This window comes from Rattus norvegicus, chromosome 11 (assembly GCF_036323735.1).
Source record: "Rattus norvegicus strain BN/NHsdMcwi chromosome 11, GRCr8, whole genome shotgun sequence".
NCBI classification, from domain to species: Eukaryota; Metazoa; Chordata; class Mammalia; order Rodentia; family Muridae; genus Rattus; species Rattus norvegicus.
Window position 1 is genome coordinate 14,596,808 of NC_086029.1, and position 16,990 is coordinate 14,613,797.

At 36.3% G+C, this 16,990-nt stretch overlaps 1 protein-coding gene across 6 annotated transcripts in view; it reads right to left on the reverse strand.

Moving 5' to 3' along the window:
- The window catches only part of Epha3 (Eph receptor A3), a 335,681-nt gene that overhangs the window by 11,767 nt on the left and 306,924 nt on the right, over positions 1-16,990 (reverse strand). For all 6 annotated transcript variants that reach the window (XM_006247976.5, XM_039088234.2, XM_006247977.5 and 3 more), the window contains 2 exons: positions 13,374-13,523; positions 11,442-11,635 (listed from right to left, as the gene is read on the reverse strand). In XM_006247976.5, the coding sequence (XP_006248038.1) occupies positions 11,442-11,635; positions 13,374-13,523 (344 nt within the window). The remainder of the gene's footprint in view (positions 1-11,441; positions 11,636-13,373; positions 13,524-16,990) is intronic.

Sequence of the window (16,990 nt, forward strand, 5' to 3'; positions counted from 1 at the left end):
CTGAACCATCTCTGTCTTCCAGAGATAGAGATATCAAGAAAGAATTTCAGAGCCTACCTCAGACCTAGGCTCTATTACTTAGAGTCTTAGAACACATGAGAAACCTATAAATTGATTCACAATTTTATTATTATTTACATGGGTATATTAAAATAATCTGATTAAAACTTTCAATGGAAAACTAATTTGAAGAAAAGATGGTAATATTATATTTCATTCTATCTTTAATTTTGCCTTTAGGCAATATAGCAGAACAGTGGATTTTTTTTTGACAAGTCATCTTTCTTACATATAAATTGCACAGAAAAGTATTAAATCAAGTATGAGAAAGTTTTATAAGAAAAATGAAGTGAGGCTGAGTTACAAGGCAACAAGATATAAAAGTGTCTGTGGAGGTGAGGGATAGAAAGTACCTGCAGTTATGAGCTCACACAGACAGTTTCTATGTCTCCAGTAGCTGTTGCACATAACCCATGTCAACTCTTTGTTTCATGAATAGTAATACTTTTTTATTTATGGTTTGTGTGTATGAAGAATCAAGCCCCAGGTCATTTATTCAAGATATTTATGAAGTGTGTCTAATAGCAAAATGGGAAACATTTTCTTCTCAGCTGAGGAAGGTTTGTATTTTTAAACTCAACACTTTGGACAGACTCAAGAAGAAGACAGAGAAAAGGAGTGTAAACAAATTGAAACAAAACAGGACAGGACATGTGGATTAGGGATTAGAGTGACCCCAGCTGAGTTTTTCTGTTCATGACTTGGATCAAAGTACAACCAAGACCAAAAGACAGGAGCAGGAGCAGGAAGAGGAGGAGGAGGAGGAGGAGGAGGAGGAGGAGGAGGAGGAGGAGGAGGAGGAGGAGGAGGAGGAGGAAGAGGAGGAAGAGGAGGAAGAGGAGGAAGAGGAGGAAGAGGAAGAAGAGGAAGAAGAGGAGGAAGAGGAGGAAGAAAAGAAAGAAAACGAAAAAAAAGGAACCCTATTTGGATACCAGTGACCTCAGAATAACCAGTCCTGCAAAGTATCATTTTTCCACTTCCAGGATTTCTCTAGGGATTTCAAATAAAAATTGGTTCCTTTCCTCCTCAGAGAGGACATCTGGAGAGTTTATCAATGGATAGGAATTTGTCTCTCACTGTGAAGAGCCTGTGATGTCTCTTCATGCGCACCAAGGGAATCTGGCTTTCTGAGCAGCTGCAAGCAGGAGGGTTTTTTCAGACCCAGCTCCAGACATAGGGTCTGAAGGGGAAATTTATAGGCAGGGTGATGTGCACCGTGAGCTCACACTTTTACTAGACAAATTAGATAGGTTTCAATCCATGCAGCTGTAAACGGTGTCCTACAGAGTTCCACCTGATCTTTTACAGCGTTTCATAAATCAGTGCCTACTGGCCACAGACCGCAGTCATTAAAAAGAAATCATGGAAATTACATGTTTGCTCAAGGGAAGCAAAAAATAACTTTCCTCCCCTGCTTGCTCCCTCCTTGTATTTGGGTTTGTGAATTATTCTTTTATGAGCTTTCATACCCTAGTGTTAAAGATGGACACATATTTTTCTTCCCATCAACTCCTATTTTAGCTGCCAGTGCTTACATACCAATTAGCACCAGGTAGTAAGGAACAAATGTTAGCTCACAACTGCCAAGCCTAAGAATATCTCCTAATAATCAGCTCATGTCGATACTGCCCTATGTTCATTAGGAGTGAGTACTAACTTATTCTTTTCTGGCTTCTGCTTTACAAATGGCTATATTTTCATATCTCAAAATTGCAATTAATATGTATTTCTTGAAGCAATGAGTAGGTTTCATGGCCTCTAGGAGAGATCACCAATATTAAAGAGGTGGGCTGTAAAGTATTTTCATTTTATTTATTTTTTTTACTTTATCAGGGCATTTTAAGTCATACCTTAAAGCAAAAATATTAGTATCATTTCCCTTTATTGTTTTCAGTTCCTTTCATTGTTTTTTTAACTTTCAGCTTGATGCCTCATCACTATATTCAAGAAGGAATGTTATATTTGTCAAGTTAGTAGTATGCGGATCAGTACTGACCTTGATCATTCTAGCTCTAAAATTAAGAGTCCATATACTACTAAATATATTAACTTTCTATTGGTGATGAAAAATAACTTTATTCCTATTCATTCAAAATTATATGTAAAGTAAGCATTTCTTTGTTTCTCAATGAGAAACTGTTAACAAATGAAACATTAAGAAGAAAGCCATTATGTTCCTTTTAAAAATTGATTATTTTATTTATTTAAATTTCAAATGTTATCTCCCTTCCCAGTTTCCCTTGAACAAGTCCCCTATCCCCTCCTCTCTCCCCTGCTTGTATGAGGGGGCTCTCCCACCCACTCCCTACTCCTTCCTCAGTGCCTTTCCATTCCACTACCCTGGATCATCAAGCCTCCACAGTTTTAAGAGGCTCCCCATTCCAGTGACGCCAGATAAGGCCATCCTCTGCTACATATCCAGCTGGAGCCATGGGTACCCCCACTCCTGTGTACTCTTGTGTACTCTTGGTTAGTGGTTTAGTCCCTGGGAGTTTTGGGGGTCTGGTTGATATTGTTGTTCTCCCTATGGGGTTGCAAACCCCTTTAGCTCCTACAGTCCTTGCCCTAACTTCTCTATTGGGGTCCCAATGCTCAGTCCAATGTTTGGCTGTGTACATCCGCATCAGTATTGGTCTAGTTCTGGCAAAGTCTCATAGGAGATAGCTATACTGGGCTCCTGTCAGCATGCACTTCTTAGCATCAGCAATAGTGTCTGGGTTTGGTGTCTGCAAATGGGAGGGATCCGTAGGTGTGGCAGCCTCTCCTCCACTCATTGTCCCTGTGTTTGCTTTTGAAGTCATTGTACTCTTTAAAGCTCTTTATCTTTAGGTCTTAAGAGAAACTTCAGTAGTGGTAACCCTTGCCTACTTTAATGCCTCCCTATAGTAACACTAGTTACCTAAGTATTAAGATTCTTAATAGGGAGAAGAAATCACCTGGGGATCTGGCATATTTGTTTCCCTCTAACATGTTCTTTATAATATTTGTCAGAGAGCAGAATCAACCTGTCAGTTCAGAATTTGAGTCAAAGACATTTTGTGGAATAAGGTAGAATTGGTTTGTGGTTGTTGACCTTATCTTGAAGTACAAAGTGTTTGTCAAAAAATCAGTTCCTCTGAAAAATACTGTTTTATGTATTCAGACATAAAAAGCATTTTAAAATAGCATTAGTTTATGGCCATTAACAGGGAAATGAGGAGTAGTTTGCTTTTGCTTGTATTTCTACTGTAAATTCATTAACATGATCCTTCCATGGTGATAAATGCATTGAAAGGCAATCTTTACAACATTTTGGATTAACTCTACATGAGTTGGTCTTCAGTACCTCATTAAACATATATTAATTAGAATATCTCAGTCTTTTTGCCACAGAATTAGTTACATTTGCTCTGCCACTTCAGCCTAGTTATTTTAATGCATATTAAAATTCTTTATGTCAATGATTTGGATTCCATGAATCAATTATAATATTAACAAAAATGTAGCTTTTAGGGCTAGAAAGATGACTCAGTAGATAAATCACGGACAGTGGTTCTCAATCTCCATGGGTTGTGACCTGTTTGGGGGGTCAAATGACCCTTTCACAGGGGTCACATATCAGATATTTACATTACAATTCATAACTGTAGCATAATTACAGTTATGAAGTAGAAATTGAAAATAATTTTATGGTTGGGGGTTAGTACAACATGAGGAACTGTCTTAAAGGGCTAGGCAGGTGAGAACCACTGAGCGTCTGTATCAAAAAGACAGATGGACATGAGACCGACCTCGAATCCTCATCCCTGGCCTTTTGCAATGATCCTCCATGGCATTTCCATAAAAAACATTTAACAAAAATATCTCTAAATCTTATTTTTAACCTTGGGTTTTATTAGTTTTTTTTTATATGTATTTTGATCTCAAGCAGGTTTCATCTCAAGCAGGCTTCTAGAGGGCTTGAAATACTGAGACAAAGTTTGGAGCAGAGACTGAAGGAAAGGCAATCCAGGGACTACCCCACCTGCAGATCCAGCCCATACACATATAGCCACCAAACCCAGACAATATTGCTGATGCCAAGAAGTGCATGCTGACAGTAGCCTGATATGGCTGTCTCATGAGAGGCTCTGCCAGAGCAGGACAAATACAGAGGCAGATGCTCGCAGCCAACCATTGAACCAACTGGGGTTCTCATTGGAGGAGTCAGAGAAAGGATTGAAGGAGCTAAAGGGGCTTGCAACCCCCAAAAAACAACAATACCAACCAACCAGAGCTCCCAGAGACTAAACCACCATCCAAAGGGACAGACCTAAGGCTCAGCTGCATATGTAGCAGAGGATGGCCTTGTTGGGCACCAGTGGATGGAGAAGCCCTTGGTCCTGCCAAGATTCCACCGCCGAGTGTAGGAGAATGTCAGGGCAGGGAGACGGGAAGGGGTGGGTGGATGGGTCACCCTCAAAGAAGGGGGATGCGGATGGGATAGAAGGTTTATGAGTGGGAAACTGGGATAGGGGATAACTTTTGAAATGTAAATAAAAGTATCCAATAAAAATAATAATTAAAGATGAAATGTAAATAAAAATCCAATAGAAAAGGAAAAAATAGAAAAAGAAACATGTTTGAATCTTAAAGAGAAGGGCTTCATGCTTCCCTATCTAATTGTGGGTCTTTTTCTAAATTCCTCAATGGAAATTTCTGTATTCATCATCCAGGTTTCAATAGGTTTCCTGTGATTTCCGATATGTCAATCTAAAACAGTTCTTTTACAACCCTTCCTAATGCTGCAACCCTTTAATAACATACAGGTCTTCATGTTGTAGTGACCCTCAACAAAATCATTTTGTTGTTACTTCACCACTGTAATTTTGCTACTGTTACGAATTATAATGTAAATATCTACTGTGCAGGATATTTGGTATGTGACTCCCAAAGAGGTCTACACCCACACATTGAGAACAAATGCCCTAAAAATAAAAATAAAATAAAGAACTAAAATAGTTCTGGGAAAATAACAATTAACCCAGCACCCTTCCAGCCCCAAAGTCCAACTCATTTTGCTCCCTCTATTTTATGACCTTACTATTTCACTTCCAACAATGTTTTGCCCACTACTTAACAATCCATTGCTCTCTACTTTATTGTAGGTAATATTTCCCAAAGCTCCCCAGGGGCTTTCCTTTTTTGGTGGGAGTGACTGTAGAGGGTTATAAGTTTGGATACCCACAGATATTTATCTCTTCTTTGTAGTATTGAGTGTTATTGAGTGACTACATAGCCCCCAATATAAGCAGCCTAAACACTTCCCCAAGTGCCACCAAACAAAGGAATATTCAACAGAAGCTTTTGACCATTTCAGTATCTTGGCACTTGTAGAATTTAACTTGGTTATTTTGCAGATTCTAACTGCAGCATTTAGAGTCTTCCCCCATGATATTTGGACACTATAGTGCAATGGACAAGTCTCTGAAAATTAGAGACTTCCAAGTTGGAATTGGGAGAGCTTACTGTCAGTCTATTAGAACCAAATACCCCCTCTGTAGAGTCTCATGGTAATCCACAGCATTACTTTGCTAGAGTTAAATTTTGTTAGAAAAATGAAAAAGGGAAGTATTGGTGATAAGTACTACAGTCAATAAGTTTGAGGTATTTCTACTAAATGTATAACTGTGGTTGCTATGCTGTGCATCTGTAAAGACTACTCTAAACAGGGTTTAGCTTTCATGTTTTCCTCTGTGCTGTCGTGGACCTTCAGCTTCTGACGACACCCAGTTTTACTGTGTAGTGAATGCTCATTTGCCTGTGCCTTATCTATCTGTCTTACTCTTTTCTCTTCCTCTCTGCCAAGGAGAGTACAGGCCTCACAGTGCTTCAAATGTAAAACCCAAAAGTACTTGTTAATATGTTTCATCACTCTATATATTTCATTTGCTACCAGTTCCTCAATAAGCCTTGTTTGGTAGACATTGAAATTGTTTTCTATGTCCTTTTTTTGGCTTTGTTTGCTTCTAGTCTTTCGAAGGAATGGCTGTCAGCACCACACTATCGCATACCTTTTCCATACAGATAGAAATTCATCTCTCTATACATAATATTTAATGTTTATTATCACTCAAAATAATTTATTAAAGTCCTCACTCATAATCTTTATAATTTTTTTTAAATCCTATATTACAGTAGAACTGTTATATGCCATGAAATTGAACTCATCCACTGTGGCTTTATGTGGTTTGTTTATCTCCATGGAATTACTCGGTCTATAAAGTTTAATGTTTATAAAATTTTATATACAATACAAATTAATTTCTTATATCCAACTTTTAGAGGATTACAAAACTAAAATTAAAGTCACATCACTTCATGACTCCTGAATACCTTGTATTTTCCTTCAGTATGTACATATTTGCTGAGGCACGTAGAGATTCTGAACATCTTTTTCTCCATACCCAAATGTAAGCAAGGAGTGGAGGTTGGAATATGCTATCTATATAACTACCTTGGAATTTGTCATAGTGTTACATGAAGTTGCTTTTTAACTAAGATTGTATAGCATCAGTCTGTAGTACTATCAACACACTAAGATCATCCATGTCTTTTCCCACTTGCTCTAATTTTAAGGAAATAAATCAGTTACTTGAAATTAAGTATACTATAAAATTAAATACAACTTCTCTTCTTACTACTCCTTGATCACTCCTTTTTTTCTAGAGAAAGCTTGGTCCTGGATAATCCTAACCATCACTTTACAGCTTATGTGGGTCATGGACCCAGAGCAGTGATGCTCACAAAGACACAGAAAATAGAGAGATTCTGTTGTGAGTCAATTCAAATAAAGTGATAGTTTTAAAAAATTCACCCAAAACTCCAGAATGAAAAGAATGCTTCAAAAAATAATGGTATTGGATTATAATCATATAACCAAAAAACTCTTGCAACAAATACAAGATTCAGTAGCTGATTCCTTAAGGACAGAAAGATGCCAAAGAAAACCTGTGACTGAGGACAGCAGAAGGAACTGGAAAAATTAATGAGGCTGGCAAGTTGTTAAAGTGAAAGTGCCCAACCATCAAGTTAAAAATGGTCTCTCCCTCCTCACAATCACCTTCCCTTCAGAAAACAGCTATGTAAAGCAAATCATGTAACTTCTCTGCTTTAATGGATTCCTTATGCACTTACAAATCAATCCAAAGCCTTCATGATGGCCTCATAGCCTTAAGTGATCTGGCTTCTGTTTTCATCTTGAGGCTATGACAGAATCATCTCTCCCCCTCTCCCACCCATCTGCCCACACCTCCAAATTCTTTCTCATCTTAGGATATCTTCAATTTACTTATCCTGTGCATATCCTACTGAGAGAGATAGAGAGATAGAGAGATAGAGAGAGAGAGAGAGAGAGAGAGAGAGAGAGAGAATGAGAATATGTGTCCCAGAGGAGGGAAACTGTTGACTTTAAGGTAATGCATCTCTACCCTGTAGATCATTGCTCAAATACAAGTTCTTCATTGGTTAATTTTCAAAAACTTTATTTTCTACATAGCTATATAGTTATTTCATCCTATTGTTTGTACTGTCTGCAGCATACTGTCCATCACATGTAGCATAATTGTCAATATGGTCAGTACCATCTGTCTTTCTCAGTTTTCAGAAGCTTCATCATTTCTATTATACAGAAGGTAGGAATATCATACACACTCACAAAAATTAGTGAATGAATGAAAAATGTCACTGGGGTTGGTAAGGCTTTTTGAACCCCTCAAATGAATCTGGCAATTCTTCTGAGTTATAAAGAGAATACCAAGTTGGCTATAAACAACTGGTTAATGTTATATTTGTTTTGATAAGGCAATTATGAGTGTGATGTGGCTAGATGCCTTGTACAGGGAAAATCAGAAGGGCAACTTAGTTGAACAGTCAGTATAGTATTCTAATTTGAAGGAGAACATGACTCTAAAAAGACAGGCTGAAGGTGACTCCTAAGCCCCACTCAGCAAATGAATAGTTATCGGTGGATGTATTCACCTCAGCTTAGCTAGAAATAGCAGGAGACATGAGCTGGCAAATGGGAGGACAGAGAAGGATGATTGATTCAAGATAAAATATGAAGATATCTTGAAACCAGTGCCTGGAAAGTTGTGGTTTGAGAAATGCTGGTAAAGCAGGGATATAGTGATGCAAAAATATCTGACAATACAGTTCATAGTGAATGCAGCATCTAAGTTTCACCTGGTGAGGAAAAAACATTATCAAATATCCAGGTTCTAGTATTCTTGCATAAAGATTCAGAATCAGATATATTTTGTCAATTTCCCTGGAGACACTTCTCATAATAAAATCTGAGAAATAATATCATGATATAATTTTATGGCAGAGGTTACATATACATGAAATTGTAGATATATACAGAAGAGACAGAGGCAGGAGGTAGGAAAAAGAGAGAAGCATTTGCTCAAGACAGTCAGAGTGACACTTCCTCTAGAAATGACTAGAAACAATGAAATGGGTAAAAGCAGGTGTCAGCAAATTTCATTGTTCTGCCAAAATTATCCAGAGTACATAACCATGTTAAGAATTTTCAATCAACAATATTTTATGGACACTGGTTGAAAAGCAAAGGGAGAAATGAGTCCATTTGATTTGACAAAACAAAACAAAACAAAACAAAACAACAATGACTTTCAAACTGTATAAAATTTCATTTAAGGAAAAGAATATTGAAATCCTTGAGTGGTGTTAAGGTGGTTAATAATGACTTATATGGACTGGCCTCCTAAGATAAATGCCTTTATAACAGTAAATAAGCATAAAATTTAATAAACTAAATCCAATGGTCCTTTATAAAAAAATCTACATTTTCCCAGAATTAAATGTTTTGTGACTAAATCTTTATAAATTATTCAGGTAGTTAATGCCATAGTAGAAATATATCACATATAGAAAAAGTCAGTTTAGAGCATCTGTTAAACGTTGGATATTCTGTGATCTGATATAAGACAATTTCATCCACAAAATTGAGGCTAAATATCCAAGACCCTTTAGCATTATTTAGTTTCATGTTGATAAGATCATCCAGTGGAAGGTTTAAATGCCTTCGGATGAAAAAAGAGAGTTGAAAAGCTGTTTGCCTTGCTATAGTTACTACTGAGCAGAGATCAAAAGAAATGGCTTCAAGGTGTAAAATGAGGACCATATGCCCTGCTTAGGACAGGTCTGTAATCCAGTCAGTCGTTAAACTGTCAGGTGGATTTTCACAGAGTCTCCATTATCTCTCCCCCTGTGAAGTTTGGAACAGAGATGAATCTTTATAGAATAAGTTATGGTAAATTTGGTCTAAAGATAGTCAATAAATTCTATTGTAGTGACCCCCCAAATGTTTTATGAAACTAATAAATCATTATTCTCATGTAATGACATTAAAGGCTTAATTTAGATTTACATATTTTTAAAAAAAGTAAATTATACAAATTTTGATCATGTTTGCTCACTATACTTAACTCAGAAGGACTGTACTATAAAATCTGAACTCTAAACAATATTTAAGAAAATATAAATTAGAAACTTCACTACATCAGTCTTAGAAATAGCATTTAAATATGGGCATCAAGGCAAAGGAGACAAGTAAAAGGAAAGCTAGTATTATTACATCAAATTAAAACGTTCTATACAGCAAGGGAATCATTAACAGGTATGAAAAAGGAAGCCCAAACGTGGAGAAATTGTTAAAGACAGTACATCCATAAAGACCATGCATACAGTAGTAAATTACTGTCCACAGCTTATAAGAGAGTCATACAACTCACAAGGAGAAAACAAACACCCCCCAAATAATAAAGCACAGACATGAGGCTTGTACACATGTCTTAGCCAGAGAGACCTGAAGGAAGTTATGATTGACATGTGAAAACATTCACCTATCACTGCGACATGCAAGACAAAACTAATATAACATTGCCTTCCACCTGGTAGAATGGGCATAGTTAAAAACGTGATAGATGCTAAGGGTTGTTGATGAGGTGGATAAAAAATATTGTCGGTGTGTATGTAAATTCATATAAGATAAAACTTCTTTAAACTTTAAAAGTAGAGTTAAAATGTTGCCATGTACAAAATTTTGGATGAATACCCAAACCATGTAAAATACCAATAATGGCAGCAATAAATGATTAAAAGTATATCTCATGCATGTTCTTATTATATGTTTATATACACATATCAGTATATATACATGATATGGGTGAATTTAGAGGGCATTATTTTAAGTAAAATGATTTACATGTAAATAAAGATCTGTTTATGAACCCACAAGTGAGATCCAAAACATGTCCAACACAGATAGAATAGAATTTACCCTGAGTCAGAGTTCAGGAAAATTGGAAGAGTGTCTTCAAAAGAAACACCTTGTATTATAAGATAAAAAAGCAGTGTAGACTTAATACACATCATGATGATTGCAGAAAATAGACTATATAATAAGGATGTCAGCCTAGAATGACATTAAGATACTTCATTGTAAAGTTAATTACTGATCTGAAAGTTAAGTTAAGGCTTATTTTGTTTAATCATGCTAATCACCTTACAATATATGTGTTTACAGAGCTTGAATGTGATATATATATATATATATACATATATATATATATATTCATTTCCCCTTTGGTCTTATTTTTTTAATGTCCTAATTTGTGCATGTATATTAAATGTTAATATTTTCTTCATTTTAGGTTTAAAGAAGATTATTTTTTATTTCTTAAAGTATTACATCAAATATTCACATAAAATTTGGTCAGAACACATAATTAATCAAGCCTCTTATGATCTTTATATACACACATACACATAGATAGACACACATCCCACATATACACACTAAGCACATCCTTACCAGCTGACTGATCTTTTTTTAATGTTTTTGTGTGTGCATGTGTGTGTGCACATGCGCACATGTGTGTGCACGTGTATGTTTGTGTGTTTTAAGGGTCTCCTGTAACTCAGGCTGTCTTGATCTCACTATTTGTCTGAGAATGTCCTTGGATTCCTCCACTTCAAGAGTGCTGAACGTACAGGCATGCACCAAAAGATGGGGCTCAATTTTTGGAAGCTAGCTGTAAGCAAATAAATTATCCACTTCCCTTTCCTTAAACAATAGGGAGTAAAATAAGCTATGTGTCTAGCCTTCCTATTTTATAGACATAAGCTTGGAAGATGAGGACATTTCTAGCCAAGAATCATATTAATGTATTCATTATTATTCTACCATGACATGAGAATTCTTCCCCAAGTTAAGGGAAGACAAGCAAACTTAGTTTTTCCAGTTCTGAGAACTACAATTTCTGAGAACACAGATCAAGAGCAAGCAGGAAGCATGCATTGGGAAGGGAGTGCAGCATGTAAATCCAATATGTCACCTTGCAGCCGCGCTAGTGATGATCTTCAGACTGCCTGGATTCCGGATGAGCTTGTCCAGAATGCTGACGATCTGCTCAAACTTGGGTCTGTTGTTCCTGTCTTTCTGCCAGCAGTCCAACATCAACTGATACAGGGCAGCTGGGCAGTCCATGGGAGGTGGCAGGCGATAGCCCTCATCCACGGCCTTAATTACCTATGAAAGAGGCAGCATTTCCGGGGAAGACATGAGACTCATTGGACTTTTCCATCCCCCTGATAGGAGTGTTATAATGTTGTTTAAGATATTAAGATACTAGCTGCATGTATATACATAACAAATTATAAATGTCTGAAAATATTATATAAAGGTTAAGTAAGAGAAAGAAGTGTGTGCATATCTTCTGCAAACCAAGTTAAAAATAAAGGTTCTATAGGATAGGAAAATTTGTTGCTACTAAGAAATGATTACTAAGAGCAGGGCAGTGGTGGCATAGACCTTTAATTCCAGCATTTTGGAGACAGAGGAAGATGGATCTCTGTGAGTCTGAGGCCAGCCTGTTTTCCTGGGTTACACAGGGAATCCTTGTCACAAAAGACCAAAAAAAAAGAAAAAGAAAAAGATTATTTTATTATAGAAGTTATTATAAAAGTCTTGTATTGGTTCATGTAAAAGAATTCATGTAAATTCATGTAAAGAATTCATGTAAAGAATTCATGAAACAGCCATACCATACTTGAGAACTTTAGAACCACAGAAATTCTCTTTGGTAAACTCCTATGGGCAGTGCATCATTGTTTTAAAACACATGGAACAGTAATTTTAAAAGTTTAATATAAATCAGAAACATCTGGAAGAGTCCTTAATGTACAAAGTTCTTTCCTCTTATTGCTGAATTTCTGAATCATCCACCTGGGAAAAAATCCTGAGAATTTTTATTCCTAACAAGTTCCTAGATCACGTGAAGGTTGCGGGGCCAGGTACTGTGCTTATAGATGCTTTGATAAACCGTGAATTTGGGGACAATATGTGGAAAACTTAGTCTCATTTTCCTACCTTTATTGTATATAAAGACATTAAGTTCATTTGAGGAAGTACGAAAATATCTATATATCAATATAGTAGAGGCAATCTCATAATCTATGACTGGGAAATGGCTATCATCTTCTTAGCTTGCCTTCTTGCTTTTATGTAGGGTTCTTGCTTAAAATCTCTGAGAAGCATAAAGAGATTTGCCAATCACATGAGCTATTAGTATCTTTCTTACTAATAGTAGCAACATTTAATAAATGTCAACACAATTTTATTTAAATCCTCATACTCATAGTTACAACAAAATGTTAATCTCCTCAAGCCAGACTCTTCATTTATTTTGTGATTAAAGTCATGTGCAAGCCTCATACATTATTAGAAACAACATGTTAGAGATTAAGTTTGTCTTTGTGAAATACTAAAATTAATTAAGAAAGCACTGGAACAGTTATAAAAGTAGAGTCAAGAAAAGATGCCAGACATATTCTTATTAATGTTAAGTAGAAACCAATTTTTGGCAGAAACATTGCAAATATTCCAGGATGCATACACACACACACACACACACACACACACACACACACACACACACACACACACACGTGCGCTTGCGCGCACCACACATACACACACGCATGCACCACACATACACACACACCTAAACAAACATTATTTTATTGCATTCTTGTTTGAAATATTCCTTTTGTTACATTTTTAAATCCCTGTTTGAGAGAAAGAATTAAAGCTGTAAAAATAATTCAATTAATTCCCTTGAAAGATGTGGGAATAGCTGTATTCATCTAAGTATTTAGCTTTGATGTCACCAAGTAGGCGCCACCCGGCTTCATTATGCTCCACTTCCTTGCACAGCTTGAACTTTTAATCTCAACCCATTACTCATAAACTAAAAACATACACTTACATCCTGATTGGACATCTCCCAATACGGCCTTTCTCCGTAAGACATCACTTCCCAGAGTACAATCCCGTAACTCCATACATCGCTGGCTGATGTGAACTTGCGGTAGGCAATTGCTTCTGGTGATGTCCACCTTATTGGTATCTTTCCTCCCTTTGGATATAAAAATGAGTAATTCCAATGAATAAGTACACAATGTACTCTGAAATCAAACAATTTTTTCAGGGTATCTGCTTTGAAGGAGAATATAGGCTTCTACCAAAAATTATCTTAATTTTATCTTAATTCAATTTTCACATTTAGTTTGCATTTAGTCAATTTACTTAACTGAATTTTTTTTGACAATTTCATACATGAATAAAGTGAGCTGTGGTTGGGGGAACCTCCTGCTTTCTCACATCTTCTCTTCAATTCTACTGACCTTCCTTCTCCCTATAATACTGTTTCAAACACCCATATTCCTTTTCTTTGGAGATTCTTTGAGTTTAGCAAAGATGATGTTTGTAACCATAGGTTTGTAACTATGCACAGAAGCCTGGTGAGCAACATATTTTACACACAGCTCAAGATAATAACTACTCTTCTCATAAAAGCTATCATTAACCAATACTTTAGCAGAGTGGTAGTCAGGTCCAACAGATATTTTCTAAGCCTTTGTTGGAAAACTTACCTTTAGAACAAAATTTATCCCTAAAAATATCAGAACACTGAAATCATAATAAAGCAAAATTATAAATCAAATGTTAACGCTGTTTTTAAAAGATATCAACTCTGGCATATTAAATAGTCATAGTGTCATGGAATCTACAACTTGAGGAAATCTTTTGGAATTCAAAGCTTTCAACAAATCAAACTTCATTGATTTATTAAGAAATCTTAGTTCAGAAAAAAATATGATGGAAGCTTGTTATTCCTTAAAATTTCTGTCATTGGGTAGTAGAACGGCATACTAAAAGATGATGGGTCTGGTCCTAGCAGAGTGATGCCTAAGCCTTCAAACCTTTCATCACATCCAACTCCTTCCAGTTAGGAGACAAGTGAACACACCATTAACAATATATGCAGTCACTAGCTGAGGAAATAGTGCAAAACTCACTATTGAATAGAAAGCACCAATCAAATTTAGCAATTTTGCTGCCATTGCCAACGAAATCAGACTTACAACGTTTTTAATCTCCCCTGTTCCACATGAGGCAGCATCAAGTCACTGTGGCTTTAAATGAAGACAGAAGAAACTGGCATTGAACATATCTAATTAAAAGCATAGACTGCAGAAGAGAATTAAACCCAATAAAATGAATGTGGAATTAAAAGGGAAAAAATGAGTATATCACCACAAATTGTTCAATTCCATTCTGGTCGATTCAAACGTTTTGTTCATTACCAGTGCAAAGATGTAGTGCTAGTATAATGAGCTAGTAAAATGTCCACTGTCATAAATTAAAAAAAAATATAGTGTTTCCAAACTATAATCTGAAATCACAAGCCCATGAAAGCTGAATATGTAGTAAAAGCAAAGGTTATGAGCATAGCACACGTGCGTCTCGGCCGACCACACAGAATTGTTGCTTATATTCAGATTCATTGTCTTGGCAAGAGATCAGGCATCCGAGAATTGCTTGTTTATCTTAGTTGAATCCTATTTTCCTAAATTAATGCTGCCTTAACTTCACACTGTTGTCTTTTTCTTGGGGGATATTCTTAACACTTTCTCTGACTGCCCTGTCTTTCCACCATTTTGAAGCAAATAGCGTACTGTATTACTAGTCTCTGCATTAAGCCATGCAGAACATCTCCCATCTTCATCTATCTGCAGCCCATCACCTACGGCCAACCATTCGCCTTCATTCTTCCACTCCACAACCTCAATCCCTTCTTGGTAACCATCATTCCATATTAATTCTATGAGATGAGTTTTAGTCCAACGCATAGAAATCACTTAGCATAGCACTGCTGAGGCCCATCATTATTGTTACAAATAATAGGATTCTATTCTTTTTAGAGTAGAATATCCTACTTATAATCATGCTGTTTTCTTTCCTCCTACATTCTGGACAGACCTACATTTGGTGATACTGGAGAACATGGCTGTCTTTCTACTCTTATTCTTTATGCATGTGGGAGAACACGAGAGCCAGGTTCCAGAAAGGGTTCCTATCAACATTACAGACCAGATGTTTCCAGACTCGGGGACCCTGAATTCTGAGATGACTTTATTCCCTCTGTGTGTAAATGATATCAGTAATTATGACAACCCAAAGTAGCTATAGACAGTATCAAAAGTCCACGGGGAAAGGGCTTGTCCCTGTGGGAAAGCTGCTACTTCAAAGAATACATGACAATTCTCCACCCAGGGTCACAGGGTCAGGGCTTTTATAGGACCTGGTTGCACTCCCTGTTCCTCATGCTCATTGTTTCTTGAGATACTTTTGCTCTTGTCCTAGGATTTAGCTTTATTATGAAAGTCAATAGTTTAAATCTCAAGAGCTAATTTATTGGTTTACTTCTTGCACCTGTTGCTCTTTTTGTAATTAATTAATTTATTTTTTATTTTACTTATGTTGGTGATCTGCCTCCATATTTGTCTGTGTGAAGGTGTCAGATCTGCTGTGACTGAAACTACAGACAATTGTGAACTGCCATGTGGGTGATGGAAATTGAACCCAGGCCCTTTGGAAGAGCAACCAGTTTGCTTATACTCTGAGCCTCACAAGAGTAATATAATATGTAAATGTTGATAACATATCCTTTGTAGAAGTTCTCATTTCAATCGTTCTTCCTTTCTTTTTTAAAAAATAATTTGAGTATCATTTTCCTTCTCAGTTGGAGTTTACTGGTGGGCAAGCATTTCTTCAAGAGGCCCCAAGGCTGGAGAGCAGTGTTGTCATCTGCCGTCTGCATGGCATGTTCAAGACATGCGGGTAAAGAAAGGAGTACTGAGAAGCCTTCACCGTACCATAATGTGTGGTGGAGTGTTCTGTCTTTTGGCTGAATAATTGTTGTGTAGAATTGAACATACAGAAGACAGTATCAATACATGTTGGTTATTTGTTTTTACAAATAATTAATTCAGAAGCTTATAAATCATCCTGCTCATGATGGGGAACCTAAAACCTCTTCCTTCCTCATCATCCACATCAACAGTTCATCTAAGATTTTACGGTTTCTATTTTTTATTTCCTTTTGAATTTACATATGTGAGAAATATGCTTAACTTGTTTTATAATAACTGCCAAATAGCTATTAAATATAAAAGATTTCAATGAAGTATGTAAAAAATTGGATTTGATGAGACTGTGTGCTGCTTTGATTTATTCCTGAGAACAAAATTTTATTGCAGCTTTTTTGATAAACCTAAACTTGGAACTCATTTCATAATTTGTGTTTTTTTGGTGAAATACCGAGTATCCAGAGTGTTTTACAAGAACAACTAATTATACAAATAATTTATGATGGTGCATTCTCCATGTTGTAGTAGGTTTTTAAATTTATTATTTATTTAAATGTTTTCTGTATTTTCATTTAAACTCCTGGTATATGCACGCATTTGAGGTAAGTATCCACTTGCGTAGAGCAATTCCAGAATTGCAGCATATGGAGTATATCTTAAATCTTAACCA